Raw genomic sequence first — 25,092 nt, 5'->3', positions numbered from 1 at the left:
CTTGGGTATTTAGAAGAAAAGTAAGATTGCAGTGGTCCTAGTGATTTCAATTATATTAAAAATTGTTCCTGTTCTTATTTTTCAGATTAACAAAATACATTGTATTACTGTGTTTAACCAAATGTTTGAAGGCTGTGGGACTTTTTGAATCGTATGATCTCCTAAAAGCTGTTCACATTGTTCAATTTATTTTTATATTAAAGCTCGGGTGAGTATGGAGAGGGCCTTAATGTGTTTTATTGCTCTGAAGAGCCTGTTTTGACTGGGTATTTTTAAGTAATCTTACCTATGTGTTCTGTGAAGTTTATTTCTTCTGACAACTCTCTGAATTTTTTTCTCTAAATAGAAGCTCGTTCAAGGGCTGTATGGAGACCTGTCAGAAAAAGGCTATTTCAATGAGTGTAGTAGCCCATAATCCCAGCACTTGGGAACTTTAGTCAGGAGGATCATGAATTGGAGGCCAGCTTCAATTACACAGTGAGACTCTGTCTCAAAACTAAAGTAAAAGAAGGGGGTTGAATTCTAATGACTTGCCAAACAGGCTTTTAGTTCGATTTGTCTGCTAAGATTCTTGCAAAGCTGTTTGAATGCCTGCTTAATAGACAGTTTGGTTCCTATCTGTGCTAGCAATCAGTCTTTTGTAATGTCTTGTATCATTTCATCTCACAGGAGAAGATAGGTTCCTGTACACTCCCAAGGACAGGTGTAAAAATACATGGAGCTGCCATATTTTTATAAAAGTGACTTTGACAGGCTAGACTCGGCAGTTAAGAGCACTTTCTGCTCTTGCAGAGGACACGATTTCAGGTGTCAGTATTCATCTGTGTGGCTCACACTGACCTATAACGCATCTTCGGCCTCGCGGGTGGGCATGCATCCACATGTGTACATAACTAAGATGAAGTAGGTCTTTAAAAAGTATATAGTTTTGACTCTATACTCCCTGTGGAGTTGTAGACTATCTTCCGAGGTAGCTCAGTCATGAGACAGTCATAAAAATGTTACCTGAACTTGTCTTAGCAGAGACATTCCTCATTTCCGAGTTAAATTGTGCTGTGCCGTGCACCCTACATAACCTCATCAGAGTGCAGGGTCCTCATGTTCTGTAAACTATACATTTTGTGTAAGCTTTTCTTCCTAAGTAGAGATTTATAAACCTTGAGATTAATAGTAACCCCCCCTCTATGTTAAAAAAAAAGTCTTATCAAAGACACTTAAGGGTGTAGTTTGCCAATTTAGGAAAGAGATTCTTGATGAGAAAAGTCAAGCATCTTTATTGAACTGACAGTAAAAAGATGGACTGGCACATGCCGGTAATCCCACCACTAGGAGGCCAAGCCTAGAGAATCACAAGTCCAGGCCAAGCCTGGACTGCATCACAAGATTCAATCTACTGCTCATTATTACTCGTGTGGTTTATGAACTAGTTCTGAAGACAGTCATCAAAAGGTCCTGATTTTTACCATGAAAGCCTCATTACCAAAGACAGTCTTTACTACAGTTCTTCCGAGGTTGCTGTTTTATTTCTTGAGGCAGTGTCTCTGAATGCTTGGCTGACATGGGGCTTGCTCTAGAGAAAGTCTGACTTCTAACTCACTGAGATCCTTCTAGCTCTGGCTCTCAAGTGCTGGAATTAAAAGTGTGCACCACCATACCCAGCCTAGAGCAAAGTTTCTTAAACTAAATGTGATCATGAAAAATTTGTCAACCAAAAATTCATTCAAAATCCAATGCCTATTGAGTCTAAGGTATTTCTGCAGCACGACTTGGCTTTAGTCTTAGTTCTACAAACAACGTGAACGCTCTGCACTGTGCATACTATCTGGCTACACGGCATCGAAGAATACTTCTGAGCTACTCTTGTGTTTAAGCTTCATCGGGGTTTTTTTTGTGTTTGTTTGATTTGGTTTGGAGTGTTTTTTTGTTTGTTTTGAGACAGGGTTTTCTTTGTAGCCCTGGCTGTCCTGGATCTCACCCAGTATACAGACCAGGCTGACCTCAAACTCACATATCCACCTGCCTCTGCCACAGGGATGCTAGGATTAAAGGCATGTGCCATCACCTACCATCAGTACTCTTGTGTTTTGAATTAGTGTTTTTAACATTATATAAAAAATTTTCTGCCCTTATGGGAGCATAATGATTTAATTACAGAAAGCAAAGATTTGATATTTTCCTGGTATTATTATTTAACATTTTTTGTCAAATGAGTGTTTGTAATGTGTATAAGCATATCCATCTCATTAGTATGCAAATTTGCTTTTATCTTTAAGAAATAGTAAAATTATATACACCAAAGACTTTAAGATATATTTTAAAGATTAATTTATTTGATTTGTTAGCAGTTAATGTTTGATTTGTATATATATTTTATATATCTGTATACCACAGTAGCATAAGAATATATCAGGTAGAAAAGGGCCTCAGGTAGAAAGGGGTTGAAAAGCTCTGCTCTAAAGGACAGCGTGTTTCTAGTTGTGGTATATTTGTTAAAGTGTTTCTAGTTCTGGTATATTTGTTAAAACTGTACCTTACAATTAATGTTAACATGTTACTCTCTCAATGTTCACAGGACTGCGTTTTTTATGGTTTTGTTTCAAAAACCGTTTTCTTCTGGGAAAACCATTACAAAGCATCAGGTGAGATGGCGACAGGATCCCAACAGCTTCCCTTTGGTAGGCCAGAATAAAGTGCCCTGCTTTTAACATTTTAGACTTAGTTTCCTGTTTTGTTTAGAATTTTTAGTTTTTGAGGTTTGTCGTTTGGTCTGGTCTGGTCTGGTCTGGTTTGGTTTGATTTGAGACAGGATCTCCTGTAGCCTATTCTGGGCTCAAACTTGTTATTCAGCCACGGATGGTCTCCCTCCTGATCGTCTGGCCTCCGTTTCCCAAGAGCTGCTCTTACAGGCTTACACTAGCATTCCCCGTGTGTACAGTGCTGATACTGGAACTCATGCAGCCTAGCAGCCTAGCTACATCCCTAATCCAGAGTTAACTCACTCTTGGCTTGTCTTCTCAGATTTGAGGCTCTACCAGTGAGTTTTCCATGTAATGGAGTATTTTCAAATGTAGAAAAGGGTGGCAAATTTTAAAGGGATGTATTTGATTTCTCTTGCCTCAGTTTTGCTCACTTATAAAGTGGAGGTAATAATATTGTTCTTTATTCATATTATATATCTATATCATGTATCTGTGAGGAATAAATTAATTTATACACATAAGAGTTTACTTATACTTCACATGAGCATGTAGTACATACGTTCTCTTTGTCATTCCCTTTAGGTGGCTTCTTGCCAGAAAGGTCCCTCATTCCGCTAGTCTCACATAAAACAGCTCAGTGAAAGCAGTTACACTCTACTGCATGTTTGTTTCATGTCATAATTAGTGTTCTCTACCACATTATCAGAGTGGCAAGTTAAGTGAGTACTCTATTTTGGAGACCAAGAATGTCTTTAAAATATTATTAACCTTTTTAACTCCATCTAAGGTCTTTTTTCTCTATTTTCAAATGATAAGAATTGCTCATAGAAAACATGGTAGAATACACATGTATTCACAAAATGCATTTAGTCAGAAACAAGATCAATATGAGTTCTAGGCTAACCTGAGCTACATAGTGAGACCTGGTATCAAAAAAAAGTCTCGGGCTGGAGAAATGTCTCAGTGGTTAAGAGCACTTCTAGAGGTCCTGAGTTCAAATCCCAGCAACCACATGGTGGCTCACAACCATCTGTAATGGAATCGAATGCCCTCTTCTGGTGTCTGAAAACAGCAGCAGTGTACCTCATATGCATAAAATAATTCTTTTTTAAAAAAAAGTCTCATGGGCAAGATTTTTAAAAGACTAAATTATTAATTATTGCTAGAAAACTAGTGAAAAAAATGAAAAATTATACTACATTGGAAAAAGACTTAAATGCTAACAGCCAGGCATGGTGGTGCATGTCTTTAATTCCAGCACTCAGAAAGTAGAGACTAGTGGGTCTCTGTATATGAGACCAGGCAAAGCTACAGAGTGAGACTGTCTCAAAAAACAGGTGAGAACATACGTGATGGAGGTGGACGTGGTTAGTCAAACGGCCTTGGCAGTGTCTATTTAGTGTTAAAGTACGTGATTATTTAACCTTTAAGGTAGTTACATAGTTATGATATTTCCTTCTGGGCTCTGGTTTCTTTTTAAGACAGTGTCTCGATGTGTTAGGCCTGTGCAGCCTGGAACTCACTGTAGACCGGGCTGGCTGAACTCACAGAGGTCTGCCTGCCTTCCTCCTGGTGTGAGCCTCACGGCATGCTCCACCATCCCGCCTCCTTGTAGGTTTGTTTAAGCATGAAATACTTACTAGCAAATGCTTATGACTGAAGTGTTTTGTTGTTGTTTCTATTTATAGTGGATCAAAATATTTAAACATGCAGTTGCTGGATGTATCATATCACTTTTATGGTTTTTTGGCCTTACTCTCTGTGGACCACTAAGGTAAATAAAAACATGAATATTCGCTCTTTGTTTATATCTTTTCACTTGACTTAATTTTGTTCTGTGCTTTAGTATTTGTTATGTTCACACGTAAAAGTTAGAGGACTTGTGGGTCTCCCTGGCCCTTGTTCCTTGCTTGCACAACTGTTTCTGTCACTTCTGTAGCATTGACTACATTTCAACATAGAAAAACTGATTTAATCTGTAGAGTAGTTCTTAGGTGAATACCATTAATATATTTGTTAATAGCACAGATATTGGCCAGAATCCAGAAAGTTTCAGATGGAGAAGGAGACTGGGAAGTGAAATAAACCAGAAAGATGAGCCATCTTAACGGGAGCCGTGCTCTCCTCTCAGGCTGCATAGACAGTGTCTCTGCACATGGGGCCAGCTCAAGGAGGAAATGCTGAGAAAGACTTAGTGAACACTGAAGCGGGCAGCTCCGAGTAAGGAATGGTTTTAATTTTTTTGAGATAAGGTTTCTCTGTAGCCTTGGCTGTCCTAGACTCACTGTTGATCTGTTGACCTGGCTACAGATCTGCCTGCCTGTTCTCACAAGTGCTGGGATTACAGGTGTGCACCGCCACTCCCGCCTTCTGAGACTTTTTTCATCCTCCCCCCCCTTGCAAAGGTGTTAGCAACAGAGCATAAGAAGAGGCACCTTGCCCTGCCTCTGGTTAGGGGGAAGGGTGAGGGTGAGACAGGGGCTGGGATGAAAGATGGTGTAAAGAATCTCCATTACAGTAAGTAGTGAGGGTGGACAGAGGAGGGGAGGGCCACGGAGGGGGGAGAGAAGGGAGGGGAGGGGAGGGGGGGAGAGGAGAGAAACAGGGCTTCTGGAGGCCAGGCAGGTAACCTTGTGGGCCGAGATTTCTTAGGCGTATTTGCCCCAGGCTTTTCAATACAATATGTAGCAGCCATACCATAGAAGAACAGGAAGATTGGTTGAGTTTCTCAACTTCAGTAGAACCTTTCAGTTTAAACTTGATCGTAATTGTTATCAGCCACTATATTTTAATTTTCTTATTCGTGAGATGATGTTTTAGTTCATATAAAACCCCCATGCCTGTGTCTTAAGATACAGTAGAAAGGGCAAACATTTAGTCACCTGCTTGCTGCCTTACATCCCTCACACCACACACTGCCTTTCTCCATCCTTTCCTGTGCCCATGATGCACCTTAAAGTCTCCTTCAGAGCCGAGGACAACGACGTTTTGTAATCTGTCGTATTTTAGGTTAGTATTGCCATGTTGATATATTAATTTCTTAAGTTAAAACCTTCCAAATATGATAAAAGTTAAAGTTATAATCAGAGTTCTTTCATTACAGACCTGGGCAAAGGAAAATGACACATTTACAGAGAGCTGGAAATGGGTTAATATTTAGATCGATAAGACTCTACTTTGCTGGTTTGGGGTCTCTGGTGTTTGGCCGTCCTGGAGATTGAATCTAGGGGCTCGCACTGAACTGGATCTGTCCTGCCACTCTCCTATTTGAGTCAGAGTCTCAGTCTTTCTTTCCTTAGACAGGGTCTCACTGTGAAGCTCTTACTGACCAACCTGGAACTTACTGTGAAAGCCACACAAATCTACATAGAATACTTCAGTAAATATAGTAAATATAGACAAGAATGTTTTAAATTTATTTTTTACTTTTATTTATATGTGGCTGCCATGTGCGTGTGGTTGCCCATGGAGGCCAGATGAGGGTTCCTCTGGAACCGCTTGACATGGGTGCTGGGAGCTGAACTTGAGTCCTTGGAAGAGCAACAGATGGCCATAACTGCTGACCCACCCTTCTAGCCCCTGTTTATTTTGCTGTAGGATGTGTGTGCACCTGAGACTATGTAAGCGCACCACACACATTTGGGAGCCTTTAGAAGTCAGGGAGTCAGATGCACTGAAACTGCAGTTCCAGGTGCTTGTGCACTCTTATGTGGGTGCTTGGGACCAAACTAGGTCCTCTAGCAGAGCAGTAAGCTAATAGAACCACTGAGACATCTCTCCAGTCCTAACACAAATATATTTTAAGAAGAATAATTCAGTTTCTGATCTAGGAAGCCTCTCTTCTTCCTTGGGCATTGTAGCACACATTGTAACCCCCGCACTTGAGAGGCAGAGGCATGTGGACCTCTGTGATTTGAGACCAACCTGGTCTACATAGAGAAAGAGCTCCAAGACAGGCAAGGCTAATAGTGAGACTCTGTAGGGAAAAAAAGTAATTCCCTTACCTTAAAATTGATTTTTTTAAAGTGTTTAGTTCAGAGCTAAGTAGAGTGGGCTGTGTGCTGGTAGCCTCAACTAATTAGAAGGCTAAGACAAGAAAATCACTTTATCCTAGGAGTTTGAGGCTAGCCTGGGCAACATACCAAGTTCTTCTCAAAAACAAAAATTCTAATGAATACTTTACTATTATTTTAGATGTATTTATGTTATGTGTATGAGTGTTTTGGCTGCATGTATGTGTACCACATGTTTGCCTGGTGTGTACAGACAGCAGAAGAGGGTGCAGCTTGCCCTGAAACTGAAGTTGCAGAACTGTGGTGCTGGGAACCAAAACCGGGCCCTCTGCCAGAGCAGCCAGTACTGTTACCCACTGGGCCATCATCCAGCGCCAACAACAACTTACTAAGTATTTGCTAATACACTCAAGAAAGCTCAAGGGCTGGGAGTTGGCTCAGTAGGCAAATGTTTGCTGCACAGTCATGAGGACCTGAGGTCAGATGCCCAGCAGAGTCAAGCATGGTAGCCCATGACCCTGTGCTGGGGAGCTCAAGACAGTCAGTTCTGGGGACTCACAAAATAGCCAGCCTAGCTAGAAAAGGAAGCTCTAGGTTAAGTGAGAGGCAGACCCTGTTTTAAAACCTAATGGGGAGAGCAAGTAAAAAATAGTGATGCATGCCTTTAAGCCCAGCACTTGGGAGGCAGTTCCAGGACAGCCAAGGCTACACACAGAAATGCTGTCTCAAATTAAAACAAAAACAAAACCACAGGAAACCCTGTCTCGATGACGGTGGTGATGATGACGATGATCATGATAATGGTGTAGAGAGCAATGGAGGGAGATACCTAGTGTCACCCTCCAGCCTCTGTGCACCCATGCACATGCATGCATGTCACATACATATGCTCACAGAAATCTAGGCCAGCAGGATGGCTCAGAGAGGAAGTGCATGTGCTATGTAGACCTAACATCCTGAAGTTGATTTCCAGATTCAGAGGGAGAAGGAGAAAACTGATTCCTGAAAGTTCCCTCTGTCCTCCCTGACAAACTGTGACACAGTAAATACCTTTTTTTAATCAAAAAGACGGTGCAGAATTTCAGCTATGATATATTTTTTAAATGACATAATTGTAAGATTGAAGATTGTTACTTTCAAGTATTCGTAGCCTCATTATCTCTAAGGCAGTTAACTCCAAAATGTTCTCCAAGGGAATTTTCCATCTTTATTTTTCTCAGGTTTTGTGAAACTAAGGAGTTTTCTTTCTTCTTACTCTAAGTGGATCCATGCTTCCTGAGAAAGGTCAGATACATTTCCTGAATGGTGTTTTATTTTCATAGGACTTTGCTGCTGTTTGAACACAGTGACATTGTCGTCATCTCTCTGCTCAGTGTTTTATTCACTAGCTCTGGAGGAGGACCAGCAAAGGTAGGCTTTTCTTTGTTGTTACTTAGCAGGTGTTAAACACTGTTTATATCTTTTACCATTCATAATAATGAAGAGGTTAGTGCTAGTTAACATTTTTCTGTTTTCATTTTTGTGTGACTATAAATTCATAGGACGTTATAAAATTAGTACACAGGTGTTCTTTCCACTCAGCTTTTTGCAAAGGAAACTAAGTGGTTGATATTAGAGTAACCCATGCTATAGTCCTTTATTTGGGTATTAGCAATGTTACACACGTGTTTGTAGATTGTATAAACACCTCTACAACCAGAATGGAGAAGAGACATGTCACCAGCAAAGATCTGCCTTATTCTTAAATTAATAAAGCAGGCCTGTGAGATGCGAGGTTTAGCCTCTCACCCAGCATCTTACCAACTGGTCACCCTTTTCGTGAGTATTCAAGTGTGTTGTCTTGGAAACGAGTGGTCAGCCTACCGTTTGCATGTCAGAGCTTGCACTACAGCATGTCCACCTCATCAAGTTAAATACCCTGGACATGGGCCGTTGGCCTGAAGGCTGTCATTGATTCCAGTGCTGCAGTAGGCCAGTTAGTCCTGCTCAGCTACCTGCCACAATGTTCTGGGTTACCCAAAGGAAAGACACACACACCTGCAGCCTTCTATACTTAAATATGCCTTAAACAGCTCAGTGGCTGGGCCACTCCAAACCTCTGTGCAGCTAGCACACTCTCCCCACCAATATTCCTAAATTATTCCTTACTAAAACCATATTCCATCCCGGCTGTCCCAGACCCAGGCCTGCAGCCCTCCTGGGCCACAATCCCCGACTCTTAGATGTTGGCTGTCTCTCTGTCCTGCACTTCTCAGGCCTGGACCTTCTCCTTTCCCAGCATGGTGGTTCTCCATGTTCCTTCCTCTCTCAGTCCCCTTGCCTGAGAATCCTAGAGTCCCGCCTTTGTCTCTCTGCCCAGCCATTGGACACTGGCAACTTTATTTACCAGTTAAAACCAACTGAGGACAGGGACCCTCAGCGTCTTATACTCTTACATGGGGATTTTCGTGCAACCAGTCAGAGACTTTGAGACCCACCTGTACTACATAGTGAGAGACTGTGTTTAGAAACAAAAAGGAAGGGCAGCAGAGACGAAAGGAGTAGGAGTTAAGAGAAAGAGAAAGTTAGTTGTATAGATTTGTAATGTATGCTGCCTTTTGTCATATGCCCACCACACTAAGAATTTATCAAGTGTAATGATAATCATATCATGAATAGACCATTATGCTTTTTTCATGTGAAATTTTTATTTATTCAAAGTATTATAGTTCCATTGCTAAGTATGCATATTATACATAAATGTATGAAGTGGTACATGTAAGCATAAACATTACCTAGGAAATACTTGTAAATTTACAAATATCAAATTAGAGTGAGAAAATATGAGGTTTTTGTACCTAACATTTGAGAATATTTATATAATCTAGGTTCATGCATTTTCTCTATAACTTTCTTTGTGCAAATCCTTTCCTGCTGAGAACATAAACTTAAAAAGTTTATCAGGGCACTGGAAATATGGCCCAGTAGTTAGAGTAATTGTTGTGAGGGCAGGAGGACCTGAGTTCAGGTCCCAGTGCCCATGTAAAAGCCAGGCCTTGGTATGAGTATGCCTTAACTCCTCCAGCGCTGTGTGTTAGAGATAGGCAGGCCTGGGGAAGGCTAGCTAGCCTGCCCACTGCAAACAGCCAACTTCTGGTTCACTGAGAGACCCTATCTCAAAAAGTAGGTTAGAGGGACGAAGATTGCTTGGTAATTAAGAGGAATGGAGATTGGTATCCAGCAATCCCTGTGGGTGACTCACAACTGCATGTAACTCAAACTCCCGGGGATCTGACACCCTCCTGTGCTCTCTGAGGTACATGTACATGCACAATACCCACACATGTACTCATAGTAAAAAGCAAAATTTTAAAAAAAAGTGGAGGGCAATAGAAATTTCCAGATGTCTTCCTCTGGCTTTCTCATGCTTGCCCACAGCTCCCATACACATCTACAGCACACATACAGAGTTCACTATGTAAGTCAGGAACGACTTCACGTTCTCAGCATGGCTTCAGAGACCTTTTTCCCTAGAGAAAAACAAGCTAGACCATTTACTCTGTTTCTTACTTAATGTTACCAAATACAATACAGCTCTACCAGTTATTGTTCCTTAACTACATAGGGCTTTTCAACCAAAAATTAAGAAACTTCTCTCTATAAACCCCATGGCAGATGAGGGCAGAAAAAGCTTCCAGGTTGATATTAATGTGCCTACTCACATTTAGGAGATACATTGCTAATACTATGTCTTAACTGCTCTTGAAAAACTATCTGTTGTGCTATAAACCTATGTAAACAAGATAAAGTTAGCTGTCATTTTTCATTAAATGTTGGTATATTTCTTGTAATTTTCCTCTTAAGCCATGCTTGGTGCTCTCGTGCCTGTACTTCTAGCACTCAGGACTGTGAGTACAAGGCCAACCTGGGCTGCATAGTGAGATCCTGTTCAAAAGGAAAAGGAAAAACCATTTTCCTCTAGCATTTGTGTGGTTGTTGTGCTAGGAATTAACCTTTAAAATTGTAAAACAAAACATCTTTTCCTTCTCTTTCAGACAAGAGGAGCTGCTTTTTTCATTATTGCTGTGATCTGTTTATTGCTTTTCGACAATGATGATCTCATGGCTAAGATGGCTGAACACCGTATCCTTTTGCACCATACTGGAGTTACCTAAAGTCTGGGAGAAAAATAGAAGCTGGCTGAATGGGAAAAGGTGGAAAGAAATTTAACTCAACAGACACAAGCGACACATGATAGATACTTGACATACTTAATTGTTATTCAGATAAGCAGTAAATCCATTCCAAGTTGTCTTTTAAGTATCCTCACTCTTCTTCTCTGTGCTCGGTGTTTTAGATGCCCTGATGCTAGGGACAATGAAACATTTATATCCGCTGCCCTGCTTTTAACTGTCTGGCCCAGAGTTACTCTCGGCAACTCAGGCCACCCCATGAACCCAGCTTCCTAGTCAAGTAGCTGTGCTCTACCCTGTGACTCCCTATTTTCCCCAGCCCTGCTCCTTTGTCTCTTGTGCAGCACTCTTCTGAATACTGCTCCTTAGTCTCCTGAAGTTTATGAGCAAGCTAAGAGCAGTTTACTTTGTTCTACTGAGATGAGGGCAGAAAAAGCTCCAGGTTGCTTCTGGTCCATATACTCGGGACACACCCTCCTGTTTGCTGCTCCATTTTCTGGGGTCTGCGTGGTCTGCTCTGAAAAGAAGGCAAATCCAAGACCTAGGTGCAGCCTAGGTTCCATGGGGCATGAGGAGACCAAGGATATGCCTTGCCTATACATGCGTCTTCTGTAGGCTAAGAACCAAATGTCTTCACCCCACGCACTGTCCTAGATGGAGATAACGTACTCACAGAAGTCAGGCATGGTGGTGTGTCCTTAGAAGCCCAGTACTACTGGGAGGCCGGGGCAGGAGTTCAGGAGCCAAAAGTGGGCTGTGTTTTAAGGCTCTGGCTCAAAACCCAACAGGGGGGAAGGAAGAAATGAAAGAACTATAGACCATTCCAAATTATAAATTATTTCTTTAGAATTAAATTGTTTTGTTTTCAAGAGTAATATGATGTTAAGAATAGTCGAGTTTCTAGGAAGAGCAAGGCCCTTGGTTCGGTCACCAGCTCCGAAAAAAAGAACCAAAAAAAAAAAAAAAAAAAAAAGAATAGTCGAGTTTGCCATGCCCAGGCTAGTTTGTCTTCAAAACAAAATAAAGCAGCTCGACTTTCCGTGGGAGTTGGGTCGGAAGTGTGTTCCTTTACTCCAGCGTCTTCAGCGGAAGGCCATCATGACAGCGCTCTCACTCACATGCTTTATACAGCTATCGCCTTCCTGGGTGTGGCAGATCACAAGGTACACTCTTGTTGTTGTTGTTGTCACAGATATGAAGGGAAGGTCACAATGGGGGACAGGGCCCCATGTAGCCCAGGCTGTCCACAACTTGATGTGTAGCCAGAGATGATCCTGAACACTTGGTCCTACCTCTACCTCTAAACATGTATCACAGAGGAATTTATAATTTTTAAATTTCATGTATAGCCAACATATCTACTCCTAGCACTGGGGCGACAAGAGGATCTCTATTTCAAGGACAGCCTGGGCTACACCATCAATACTGTCCAAAAAATATGTATCTAAACTAACTTAGGTCAGGGCTGGAGAGATGACTCAGCCATTAAGAGCTCTTGCTGTTCTCCACAGGACTTGTTTGGTTCCCAGCACCCACATGGCAGCTCACAGACATCTGTGACTCTAGTCAGGGGATCCAGTGCACCAGGTTCCAGTGGTCATGACATACATGGAGGCAAAGCACTACACATAGCACTTTTAAATACGAAACTTTATCAGAATACAGTTGTTTCTCAGAGTGTATAGCTCAGTGGTGGGAATGTTTGCCTATCCTGGGCAAGGGAGCAGCACAAATCCCTAACACTGTTAAGTTATAATACAAAATGCTCACTGCCTGCCAATTACATCGGGGGTTTGGGGAAGGGGCTGGGGAAATTGTTCCATTTCTTCAAATATATATTCAAGAATTGAACATGGGGGGCTGAAGATACGGGTCAGTGGTTAAGAGTGCCTACTGTTCTTGCAGAGGACCTGTTCCCAGCGCCTGTATACACACATATACACACACATGCACACATTTTTAAATGGTGCAAGGGTTGTAAATCAGTGGTAGATATAGTGTTTGCCTAGCATGCACAGGGAGGGTCCTAGGTTCAGTCCTCAGTATCGCCCAGGTATGGTGGCACATTGGGAGGCAAAGAAAGGCAGACAGATCTCTTGAGTGTGAGGTAGGCCTGGTCTTCATAGCAAGTTCTAAGCCAGCTATGGCTGCATAGTGAGGCTTTGTCTCAAAATTTTGTAAATAGCATAAGTCTGTAGGGAGTTGAATATGACAGTTATGTGTGTTTTTTAATGAGGTTTTTGTCATTTTGCTCACAGGGTGGCGTACTCTTGCTGGTGCTGGCTTTATGTTGTAAAGTTGGTTTTCACACGGCCTCCAGAAAGCTCTCTATAGATGTTGGTGGAGCTAAGCGCCTTCAGGCCTTATCCCAGCTTGTTTCTGTGTTTCTCCTATGCCCATGGGTGATTGTTCTTTCTGTGACAACTGAGGTAAGAGTGAGAGTTGTTGGTAACAAGTAAAATGAATTACTATTAGAAAGAAATTTCAATTCAGAATTTTTTTCTGGTTTTACAAGACTGGGTTTCTCTGTATGGCTTTGACTGTCCTAGAATTTGCTCTGTAGACCAGGATGGCCCCAACCTCTGCCTCCTGGGTACTGGGACTAAGGGCAAGTGCAGCCACCACCACCTGGCTCAATTCCAAATTTTTTAATCTAAGACTAACATGGCTTAAATTATCCTTGCTTTTTCTTTATTTTTTTTAATTGGAGTTAATTTTAATTGTTTATAAAATGTAAGTCAGATATTATTACATTTGCATATGCTTTACATTTTTTATGGCCCAAAGGCATCTGTGAAGAAAACTCAGCTAATCTTAAACTCAGAGATTTTAGCTACTTAGTATTTATAAAATTCAACAAGAGTGAGATTTTGTTGTTAATACCCTGGAGAAAGAATACTGGGAAAATGTACCAATATTTTGTGACTCTTACTGGCATTTTGTGAGTCATACTGAGTCATAAGTATTTTCGTTTATGTATAAAGGGGTTTTAACTCTGTGTAGGATGCTGATTGTGAGTTGTGTGTGTTTGTGTTTTTCACTCTAGAGTAAGATCGAGTCTTGGTTTTCACTCATCATGCCTTTCACCACAGTCATCTTCTTTGTCATGATCCTGGATTTCTATATGGATTCCGTTTGTTCTGTCAAAATGGAAGCTTCCAAATGTGCCCGCTATGGATCCTTCCCCATCTTTATTAGTGCTCTGCTCTTTGGAAACTTCTGGACACATCCAATAACAGACCAACTCCGGGCTATGAACAGAGCAGCACACCAGGAGAGCACAGAGCATGTCCTGTCTGGAGGAGTGGTAGTGAGTGCTGTGTTCTTCATTCTGTGTAAGCATTTGCCTTCATTTTTAGTTTAATTAATCTACTTTTATGATTTCTGATGTTTAAGCCTTCAGTTTAGAAATTGTTTAGTGCTTGCAATTTAGTACTTGATGACAGTGACTGTATTGATGGCTTAAACGTTCAAAACAAGTATAATATCCTTTGTTCTCTTTGTAGCGGCCAACATCCTCTCATCTCCCTCTAAGAGAGGACAGAAAGGTACCCTTATTGGATATTCTCCAGAAGGAACACCACTCTATCACTTCATGGGTGATGCTTTTCAGCACAGCTCTCAGTCGGTCCCTAGGTTTATTAAGGACTCACTAAAACAGATTCTTGAGGAGAGTGACTCTAGGCAGATCTTTTACTTCTTGTGCTTGAATCTGGTAAGATTTTTAAATATTAGTGCTATATTTTTAAAGCACAGTGTTTTATGGGATTTTGATTGGGATGTGTAATTTTAGTACTTCACAAGTTTCTGCTAAAATTTACATTTTTCTCTAATTAATAGCAAGGATCCTATGCAAACGAGGCAAACAGTCTTCGCAGTATTGTGGAAATGCTGGTTTTGTGTACTGTTTTAAATCATTACTATAGTAGCTTGTAAGAGGTAGAGTTGCCTCTTCATAGGATGCCAATACATACCGCTGATGCTGACATCTATTTAGAGCCTGGTCAGCTGATTCCTACGGGCATACAAATCAGTTGCCTTTGAGTTTGTAAAATGCATGTATCTGGTTAGCTTACTTTATAATCTGTATGAAATACAGTATCCAGCATTAAAGTTTTAAGCATATCTTAAAAGAAGGCTTGGGTAATTAAAGGTTAAATTCTTATGACTATAATCTAACAGTTCTCTGCAGTGGTGTATTTCTCATCATACTCCTCCCATGATTTCTTGACCCTCTCTTTAGCTCTTCACCTTTGTGGAGTTGTTCTATGGAGTGCTCACCAACAGTCTGGGCCTGATCTCAGACGGATTCCACATGCTCTTTGACTGCTCGGCCTTGGTCATGGGACTGTTTGCTGCCCTGGTGAGCAGATGGAAAGCCACCCGGATTTTCTCCTACGGGTAGGTGCTGTCAGGGCACTGTTCCCTTAATACAGTCAGAAACAGAGTCGTGTACTTCCCATACAGATCATTCTAAGTCTTCGCTTTTACTTGATTTGAAGTTGACAGGGAGTGTGAGCCGCGTATTTGATTAATACTGAGTGGCAGTCAGCCCAGGATTATTCTTCCTAACCCCTAAACCACTTTAAACCACCTAAAATGTCTGCATTTTTGTTCACCATGTTTCTTTGGGGTCATAAAATATTCATAGCTATTCATACCTTGTTAAAAGTGTTCAAAATTTGAAGTGAGTATATATGAAAATACCCTCGTATTATTGCCAGTAATTCAACCAATGTCACAATCACTTCTGTGTGCAAGGTGTTTAGTAAGTCGTACCTCTAAATAAATCCACCCTATTGATTGTTTATATTTTGGAAATCTTGCATGGTTTTTGTTTTGTTTGCCTGTTGAATGTTTGGCTACACGTATGTGTGTGTACCATATGCATGCCTGATGCCCACAGAGGCCAGAAGCAGCAGTCAGATCCTTGGATCCCTAAATTCTCTGCAAAACACCAAGTGCTCATAACTTCTGGCCCATCTCTTTAGACCTAATTGTTTATATTTTGAAAGGTGAGGGGGCTGAAGAGATGGCTCAGAGGTTAAGAGCACTATGTGCTCTTCCAGAGGTCCAGCAACCACATGGTGGCTCACAACCATCTATAATGAGATCTGGTGCCCTCTTCTGGCCTGCAGGCAGAACACTGCATACATAATAAGTAAATCCTTTTTTTTAAAAAAGTGAATGAACCAAGTATACAAATAATTTTGGTACAGACAGAATCTGTGTGCCATGAGAGATACAGTATATATTAGAGCTTTAGAAAGAAATAGTTGCTAAAAAATTAGATAAGGCTTTTTGTAAGAGGGGCATAAAGAAGGATTTTGTAGATATAAAATTATATAATATTTTAATAGTATTTTAATCTATTTTTAATTTTGCTATTATTAATAGTATTTTTAAATTTTGATAATTTTACATTATTATTCACTTAGTATGAAAAGCTGGGCTTGTTTCTTCACTTTTTATTATAAGTTTATAATGTTTATATTTTTAAAATACTTGTCAGTCTTTCTTTTCTAAAAACTATTATGTGTGTTTAGGTATGGCCGAATAGAAATTCTCTCTGGATTTATTAATGGACTTTTCCTGATAGTGATAGCTTTTTTTGTGTTTCTGGAGTCAGTGGCTAGACTGATTGATCCTCCGGAACTTGACACAAACATGCTGACAGTAAGTCTTCTTCTCCTGTTTAAGTGTCCACTTACTCACCCGGCTTTTCCTCACCAAGGCCTATCCAGCTGCTCTGTTGCTGTAGTATGTTTTAACTTTGTTTAATCAGTATAACTTCATTCTTGGTACACTGTCTCCTTTATGTGCTGTTTTGTCTCCTGTGATTTTGGTAACTAGTTTACCATGGTCTAATAAATGAAAAATTCCTTAAATAAATAAATTTGAGGTTTTAAGTGATTGCTGGGATTAATCCCAGCACTTTGGAGACTGTCAGAGGACTCCATCTGCTTTAGTGTGTTACATTGTTACAGTGGGTCTATTTCATTACTGTTGCTAGTCTCCTATGCCTGACCTGCACTTTATCGTGTGTGTGTGTGTGTGTGTGTGTGTGTGTGTGTGTGTGTGTGTGTGTGTGTGTGTGTGTGTGTGTAGAACAGACATCCATAGCTTAGGGAACACACTGAAGTCTTAAAACTTGTGCCCCAACAATAAACAAAGACTACTCTGCTTACATTGTTACTTCAGACTCTTCGAGATTAATCCTTTTCTCAAATATCTTAGACAAATATAAGGTTACATTATAAAACATACAGGTTCCTTTATAACTTAATTTTTCTTTCAAAATTTATATTTTTAAATACCTAAGGGTATTCATACATTGTTAAAGATAAAATCAGAGAAGAATAAAAATTGTATGTTTTCCCCAATAGATTATATAACGATCATAACAACTTTTAGTTTTTCCTATCCTCAGCCCTTATGGATGTGGTTTCTTGTAGATAGTACATCCTTCCTTCACGTTGCCCTTCTGATTCCTCTGAGATTTGCTGAGTCTGTTCTGTTGGGGAGCTTGCCCTTAAGTTCAGTCTTCTCTTCCATCCTCACAGTTTCCCAGGTGCTTCCTGTCCGTCTCCCTGCCATCTCTTATCCTGCTGTATCTCCTTTAGCAGCCCTGACTTGGGCTTGCTGTCAAGTCAGTCATTCTTCCATAGTAAGATGTGTTAAGGCCCTGAGTCGTGTATCATTAACTCTTTGATGCTGGCACTTGGATTTTCAATTATGTGTAGGGTGTTTTGCCTGCATGTATATATATATATATATACCACATAGCATGCCTAGTGCCCATGGAGGCCAGAGAGGGCATGGGGGTCCCTTGGAATTGGAGTTATAAATGGTTGTGAGCCACCATTTAGATCGTGGGAATTAAAACCTAGGTCCTCTGGAAGAGTAGCCAGTGCTTTTAATGGCTGAGCTAGCTCTCCAGCCCCTTGGTACTGACATATAGTAGGAAAATGAACAATTAATTCTCAAATCACTGAAAGTAATTTGGAGTTTTGTTGGATCAAGGATGTGCCTGTCTGTTTTGAGCAGGGTCTCCCTAGGTAGCCCTGAAATTCACAGAGATCCACCTGCCCCTGCTTCCTGAATGCTGGGATTAGAGGCATGTACCACCACGCCCAGCCAGGATTTGCCATTCTATATCATTAAATTCAAATCCTTGTACCAGTTTTTCTGGTATCTGAAAGTTAGAATGATCCTTCCAAAATACTTTACAGTTCACATCTTTAACATGATAGATTTACTTGGGAAACTTAGTGAAGTTTACTATGAATAGTTTTGAAATTCTCAGTAGAAAAGCATAGCTATGTAATAACTTCTAAATAGTACCTTTTTTCCTAAGCTTTAGAATTAAAGCTTTGCTGTTCTCCTTTTTGCTAGCCAGTGTCCATTGGAGGGCTGATAGTAAACCTTATTGGAGTCTGTGCCTTTAGTCACGCCCACAGTCATGGCCATGGGCCTTCTCAAGGACACTGCCACTCGGATCACGGCCATTCCCACCATGCTCATGGACACAGCGACCATGGTCACAGCCACGGATTCACAGGTGGAGGCATGAATGCGAACATGAGGGGTGAGTCCTTGGGGAGTGCTGTGCTGCCCTCCAGCGGGCTCCTGAGCTGAGGTACTTGTTTTCACTAAGTATCAGCCGTGTGCTGTCAGTGCTCTAGAGGCCTGGACCTGGGGAAGTGGAGCCAATAGTGAGGCATGCCAAAGTCTCATGCAGTAGTCACCTTTATTTGGAGCATCAGTTTGAGGGTTTAAGAAAGGTCACATGGAGGCTGGAGCCCTGTGGTTACTCTTGCAGAGGACCTAGATTCAATTCCCTGCACCCTCATGGCAGCTCACAAAGGGTAGTTTGAACATTTAGTTGAATAACAGCACAAACAATAATGAGTAATGAAGGGAACTCCTACCCACTATACCTGGGGTGTTCCATGTTCTGAAGAAACTGAGGTCACAAGATTCTTGTTTTCTTCCTGTTTTCACGAACAGAATTCTCACATGAGTCCTGTACCATTCCAACATTCTGCTACAATTACTGCTCATGATTTTTTAAAAGGAGATGGCTAAGATTATAGTTCAGTGAAAGGTGCTTGCCTAGTATGCCCATGGCTCCCAACACTGAAAGAAGAGGGAAGAGGGACTCTATAAATAAATACAAGTGGATAAACCTTGAGGACACTGTGCTCAGTGAAAGTTCATCACAGAAACATGTCTCAAGACTCTGCCTACACATGACGACACTCAGACGCAGCATAGAATGGTAGCTGGGAGGAGGAAGGGCAGTCATTGATCTTTGGGCCTAATGTTCCCATTGGTGAGTAGTTTGAAGATCCACAGTCTATGAAGAGCTGTATCTGTAGGCAATGATGATGTATTATACCATAAAGAGTAGGTGGGGAAGGGGGGCTGGGGAGATGGCTCAGTGGTTAAGAGCACTGACTGCTCTTCCAGAGGTCCTGTGTTCAATTCCCAGCAACCACATGGTGGCTCACAACCATCTGCAGTGGGATCTGATGCTCTCTTCTGATGTGTCTGAAGACAGCTACAGTGTACTCATTCATATATATATATATATATATATATATATATATATATATATATATATATAAAAATAATATTTTAAAAAGAAAGAAAAGAAAAGCGTGGCTCAAAGGTTCAGTGCATGGCTCAGTAGAACTCACTCAAGGCCCTGAGTGCAGGGGGAAAACAAGTGATCCATGCATGAGTTTAGGAAGCCGACAGAGACAAAGGCTGCTGCGTTAGAACTTTGCACACTGTCACGGTTGCCTCGTCCTTACATAGTCTGTACTCTGCATCACTTTGAAGGGCCAGCTCCAGAAGGCGCCTGGTACAGAGAGGAGCCAGCAGTGCTGCTCAAATGGCTAAGAGTTGCTCGGATGAGCTGTAATGTCTTACGCCCTGATGTTTTCCTTGTAGGTGTATTTCTCCATGTTTTGGCAGATACACTGGGCAGCATTGGCGTGATTGTGTCCACAGTTCTTATAGAGCAGTTCGGATGGTTTATTGCTGATCCCCTGTGTTCTCTTTTTATTGCCGTGTTAATATTTCTCAGTGTTATCCCACTGATTAAAGATGCCTGTCAAGTTTTACTTCTGAGACTACCACCTGACTATGAAAAAGAACTACATATTGCTTTAGAAAAGGTAATTTCCTCTCTACCTTCTCTGTCCTTTAAAAATAGCACTTAAAGTTGAATGATCTAAGAAGTAATATGCAAGATATAAATGAATAAAATACAATTTAGCATAAAGAACATATACAATAGATAAAGACTTAGTGGCATAAGTTGCTTTGTAAGATGATCAAAATGTAAGGCCAGCCTAGGCAACTTTAGTGAGACTGTCTGAAAACAGAAAGAGCTGGGGATATACTCCAGTGACTGATAGAGTGCATGCTTACATATACAAGCTCCATAGAGTGCATGCTTACATGTACAAGCTCCACAGAGTGCATGCTTACATGTACAAGCTCCACAGAGTGCATGCTTACATGTACAAGCTCCACAGAGTGCATGCTTACATGTACAAGCTCCACAGAGTGCATGCTTACATGTACAAGCTCCACAGAGTGCATGCTTACATGTACAAGCTCCACAGAGTGCATGCTTACATGTACAAGCTCCACAGAGTGCATGCTTACATGTACTAGCTCCACAGAGTGCATGCTTACATGTACTAGCTCCATAGAGTGCATGCTTACATGTACTTACATGTACAAGCTATGCCCACAGAGTGCTCCTGATGCATGCATGTACTAGCTCCACAGAGTGCATGTTACATGTACTAGCTCCACAAGTGCATGCTTATGTACTAGCTCCACAGAGTGCATGCTATATGTACTAGCTCCATAGAGTGCATGCTTACATGTACTAGCTCCATAGAGTGCATGCTTACATGTACTAGCTCCACAGAGTGCATGCTTACATGTACTAGCTCCATAGAGTGCATGCTTACATGTACAAGCTCCACAGAGTGCATGCTTACATGCAAGCTAAGTGCTCCATGCAGAGTGCATGCTTACATGCTCCAGAGGCAAACTCCCCACAGAGTGCATGCTTACATGTACAAGCTCATGTACACAGAGTGCATGCTTACATGTACAAGCTCCACAGAGTGCATGCTTACATGTACGAGCTCCACAGAGTGCATGCTTACATGTACAAGCTCCATAGAGTGCATGCTTACATGTACTAGCTCCATAGAGTGCATGCTTACATGTACAAGCTCCGAATTCAACTGCAGAGGGAGAAATTGGCGGGAAGAATGGGAAGGAGAGGGAGCGAGGAGAAGATGATGGTGCACGGAACAGGAGCTAAGACACAGAAGGAGGGAGTGAGGGGGGAGGAGGGAGGAGGGGAGGGTTGGGGGGTGGAGAGAAAGGCTGTATAAAAAGAAGTGCTGATTTCCTAACCTCAATGCCAGTGTGGCCTTAGAATTTGGGTCTTTTGTTTTATTTTTGTTTCTTCTCAGTATTATTTAAAATATAAGTGAGCAGGGCATGGTGGAAGATGTGCTCCCAGCTCTTGAGAGGTGGAGAGAGGAGGATCAGAAGTTCAAAGATGTCTTGAGCAGTCCCAGTGGGGTGAGACAGCCTGATCTGTAAGCTGAGGGCCAGTGAGACATCCTAGTTTAAAGACGGTGGAAGGCTCTTTAGAGGACAACCTCACTCAGCCTGCGCGCGCACACACACACACACACACACACACACACACACACACACACACAGAGCTTATTTGGAAAAGTGCTTGAGGGGCTGGAAAGATGGCTCAGTGTAAAAGCTCTGGTGGACCCTGAGTTTAATTCCCAGCACCTACATGGCAGTTCACAACTATATGTAACTCCAGTTCCATAAAAAAGAAAAAGGTATTTGAGAACAAAGTAAATTATATACAATTAACTGAATAATTACTATATACAATAGTATATATACAAAAATAAACTATATACAATTAACTGAAGCCTGTTTGGGGATTATAAAATTATAGAATTAGCACACAAAACTAATAATATATCCTTTCACATAAAAAATTGTTCTTTGGGTTGGGGATTTAGCTCAGTGGTAGAGCACTTGCCTAGGGAAGCACAAGGCCCTGGGTTCGGTCCCCAGCTCCGAAAAAAAAAAAAAAAAAAAACAAACAAAAAAAAAATTGTTCTTTGAGATAGTGTTGTGCTACATAACCCTGGTTGGCCTGCTACTCACTGCAACCTGGCATGGCCTCAAATTTGCAGCATCTTCCTCAGCTTCCCAGGGCTAGGATTGCAGGCAAGTGCTGCCATGTGAGAGAGTGGAGCCTAAAAATGAGTTGAGCAGAAGTCTCAGGCCATAGCCAGCTTTATTCAGGGCATCGGTCGGTTTATACCAGGGCTTAGGAGTCACGTGAGTAAAGTGTACACTCAAAAGGACAAGGGTTGGAGAGATGGCTCAGCAGTTAAGAGCACCCGACTACTCTTCCAGAGGTCCTGAGTTCAATTCCCAGCAACCACATGGTGGCTCGCAACCATCTGTAATGGGATCTGATGCCCTCTTCTGGTGTGAATGAAGACAGCGACAGTGTACTTATATATAATAAATGAATAAATCTTTAAAAAAAAAAAAAAAAAAAAAAGGACAAGCCACACATGAGCATGTTTTCCACAGGGACGTATCAACAAATAACAGTAGCCAGCTGCCGTGAATAATCTGAAGTGCACTCTCATTTCCTCTATACCTGGGCAGGGCATGACAGACAGTACATTCCACGAACAAGTCTGTGTGTGAAGAAACTGAGGTCACAAGACTCTGGTCGTCTTCTTTAAGAACTGTCCAAAAAGCACTTGTAATTCCTCTCACACAGACCATGTTGTGACAATTAAGAGCACATGTTGCTCTTGCAGAGGACCCAGGTTTAATTCCCAGCACCCAAATGGCAACTTGGTTGTCTAGAACTCTAGTTCCAGGGGATCCAGTGACCCATTCTGACCTCCATGAACACTACACACACAAGATATACTTACATACATACATATACTTCATACATGAAGGCAAAATACTCATACACATAACAATGACTAGATCTTTAATAACAGATAAGCTCATTGCAGAGAAGTACAGTAAAATATGAAAAAGAAAAAGCAGATGAACTCTTACACTTGCTATAAGTTGTTTGACTTCATAAAAATGCTTGGAGGGGCTGCTCAACAGTTAGCGCAGCAGCCGTTCTTCAGGGAGCCCACATGGCAGGTCCCAACCGTCTGAGTAGCTCTGGTTCGAGAGGATCCAACACCCACTTTGGGCCTCTTGTGGACACCAGGCACACACATGGTACACAGACACAGTCAGGCAAAACGCTCATACACGTAAAAGGAAAACAAAAATATTTTGGGAAATTAAAACAGCAAAAAACTGTTTGATAAGCTTTTTCCACTTAATATCCTATTGAAAAAATTATACATTTTAATGGCGATATATTATACTTATTTAGCCAGTTTTTTATAATTGATAATTTAGCCAATCCTCTGGTGTTGAAAACAGGCTGTCTTTTAAATCTGTTTGCTCTATAACTGTGTGTGCATGTTTGTCAGTATAAAGAGAGCTATAGCTCACTAAACACAGTTCATTGAATATGCTCAGGTAACATTTAGAATCAGCCGAATTTGTTCTTTATTTCTTGAACATCTTACTACAAGCTGTCTGTATCCTGTTTTTCTCTGGCCTTACCATAGTGATTTCTAGATCAAATAATCTGCATATACTTTATGAAAATCCTTTACACCACCTCCCAACTTACTTCACAGGTACAGAAACTCGAAGGATTAATATCCTACCGAGACCCTCATTTTTGGCGCCATTCTGCCAGTATTGTAGCAGGGACAATTCACATTCAGGTGACATCTGATGTACTGGAACAGAGAATTGTACAGCAGGTAATTCTGGTTTGTGATAATTCTGGCACAAATTTGTTTAAAATTGTGTGCACCGTATGACAAAAAATATCAGTCTTGTTGGGCATGGCGGGGCCTGCCTTTAATCCCAGCACTAAGTTCTGTAATGTTCTGAATGTTTAACAGGTTACAGGAATACTTAAAGATGCGGGAGTAAACAACCTAACAATACAAGTGGAAAAGGAGGCGTACTTCCAGCACATGTCTGGCCTAAGCACTGGCTTCCACGATGTCCTGGCTATGACTCAGCAGATGGAATCCATGAAGTACTGCAAAGACGGCACTTACATCATGTGAGATGTGCCCCAGCGGCGTGAACAGTGGAGATGGATAATGTCAGTTCAGAGTGAAAGTTGCACACAACTGTACAGAAACCTTGAAAGCTCCCTATTGTTGGATTAGGCAGTCTTTTTTAAAAGAAAATTGAGGTGTGGAATGAAGCATTCATTGTATAAGAGAGCCATGTGCTACTCTGTTTGAATTATGTACTTGAAAGGAATCTTAGTTGGAATGAACATGATGTAATCTTCAGAGACGGACACGTGATGATGGATTCTGGAGAAGACCATGTTTCTTCTGTGCATTTACTTTCTGTCAGAAAGCATCTCTACTGTAAATATGTATTTACATGTTTATTACAAAGACCCAGATGAAGTTTTTAGTCGATTTTTGCATATCTGAAGGACAAAATGGGAATAAAATTCTATATTTATGAATTTTCTGTATATAAAACTGATTTCTAATTATAACTTAAGTCCATTAAGTGAAAGCTGTCTTTCTGCTTGGACTGTAAACTATCCAGGAGAAATTTCAACCACTGATCTGAGAGAACAATGAGAATAGAGAACTGTGATATAGTTCTTGGTGTATTACGAGATTTAACCACTCCAGTAAATAAATTTTTTATTTTTGGTAGTATTTGCAAATGAATACTTGATTAGAGTGAAGAATTTATAGTATCATGTTACTCCTGTCACCTTTCACCTCCAAGATTGAATCTCCTGCCCAGGGCTGCTCAACAGGCCTCTGTCAGTCCTAGGCTTCTCGTCCTGTCACTACCTCCTCAGCATGCTCTCCACTCTATTTATAACTTCTTCCTGATTTCTGTGAAAATGTACACATGTCATAAGTAACACAGAGTAGGTTTTTTTAAGATGAAACTGAAACTTGTACATGGTTTTCAGACACCACAAAAGTGATATCCTATAATTACTTTCTAGTGTTTTGTCTATGATACTTTTCATTT

At 41.1% G+C, this 25,092-nt stretch overlaps 1 protein-coding gene across 1 annotated transcript in view; it reads left to right on the top strand.

Annotated features, from left to right (window-relative positions):
* Slc30a5 (solute carrier family 30 member 5) overlaps positions 1-24,772 on the top strand; it is a 29,829-nt gene extending 5,057 nt beyond the window's left edge. Inside the window, exons 2-16 of the mRNA XM_032898745.1 lie at positions 86-208; positions 2,573-2,639; positions 4,388-4,473; positions 8,035-8,122; positions 10,747-10,834; positions 11,971-12,047; positions 13,143-13,313; positions 13,931-14,219; positions 14,391-14,599; positions 15,128-15,285; positions 16,431-16,560; positions 18,280-18,472; positions 19,843-20,069; positions 23,700-23,828; positions 23,973-24,772. Coding sequence (XP_032754636.1) covers positions 86-208; positions 2,573-2,639; positions 4,388-4,473; positions 8,035-8,122; positions 10,747-10,834; positions 11,971-12,047; positions 13,143-13,313; positions 13,931-14,219; positions 14,391-14,599; positions 15,128-15,285; positions 16,431-16,560; positions 18,280-18,472; positions 19,843-20,069; positions 23,700-23,828; positions 23,973-24,143 — 2,206 coding nt within the window. The 3' untranslated portion in view covers positions 24,144-24,772. The remainder of the gene's footprint in view (positions 1-85; positions 209-2,572; positions 2,640-4,387; positions 4,474-8,034; positions 8,123-10,746; positions 10,835-11,970; positions 12,048-13,142; positions 13,314-13,930; positions 14,220-14,390; positions 14,600-15,127; positions 15,286-16,430; positions 16,561-18,279; positions 18,473-19,842; positions 20,070-23,699; positions 23,829-23,972) is intronic.
* Positions 24,773-25,092: the final 320 nt, after the last annotated feature.

The sequence above is a fragment of the Rattus rattus genome, chromosome 3 (assembly GCF_011064425.1).
Source record: "Rattus rattus isolate New Zealand chromosome 3, Rrattus_CSIRO_v1, whole genome shotgun sequence".
NCBI lineage: Eukaryota > Metazoa > Chordata > Mammalia > Rodentia > Muridae > Rattus > Rattus rattus.
Note: the sequence above shows the minus strand (reverse complement) of the source record. Positions and strands in the feature narration are given on the sequence as shown.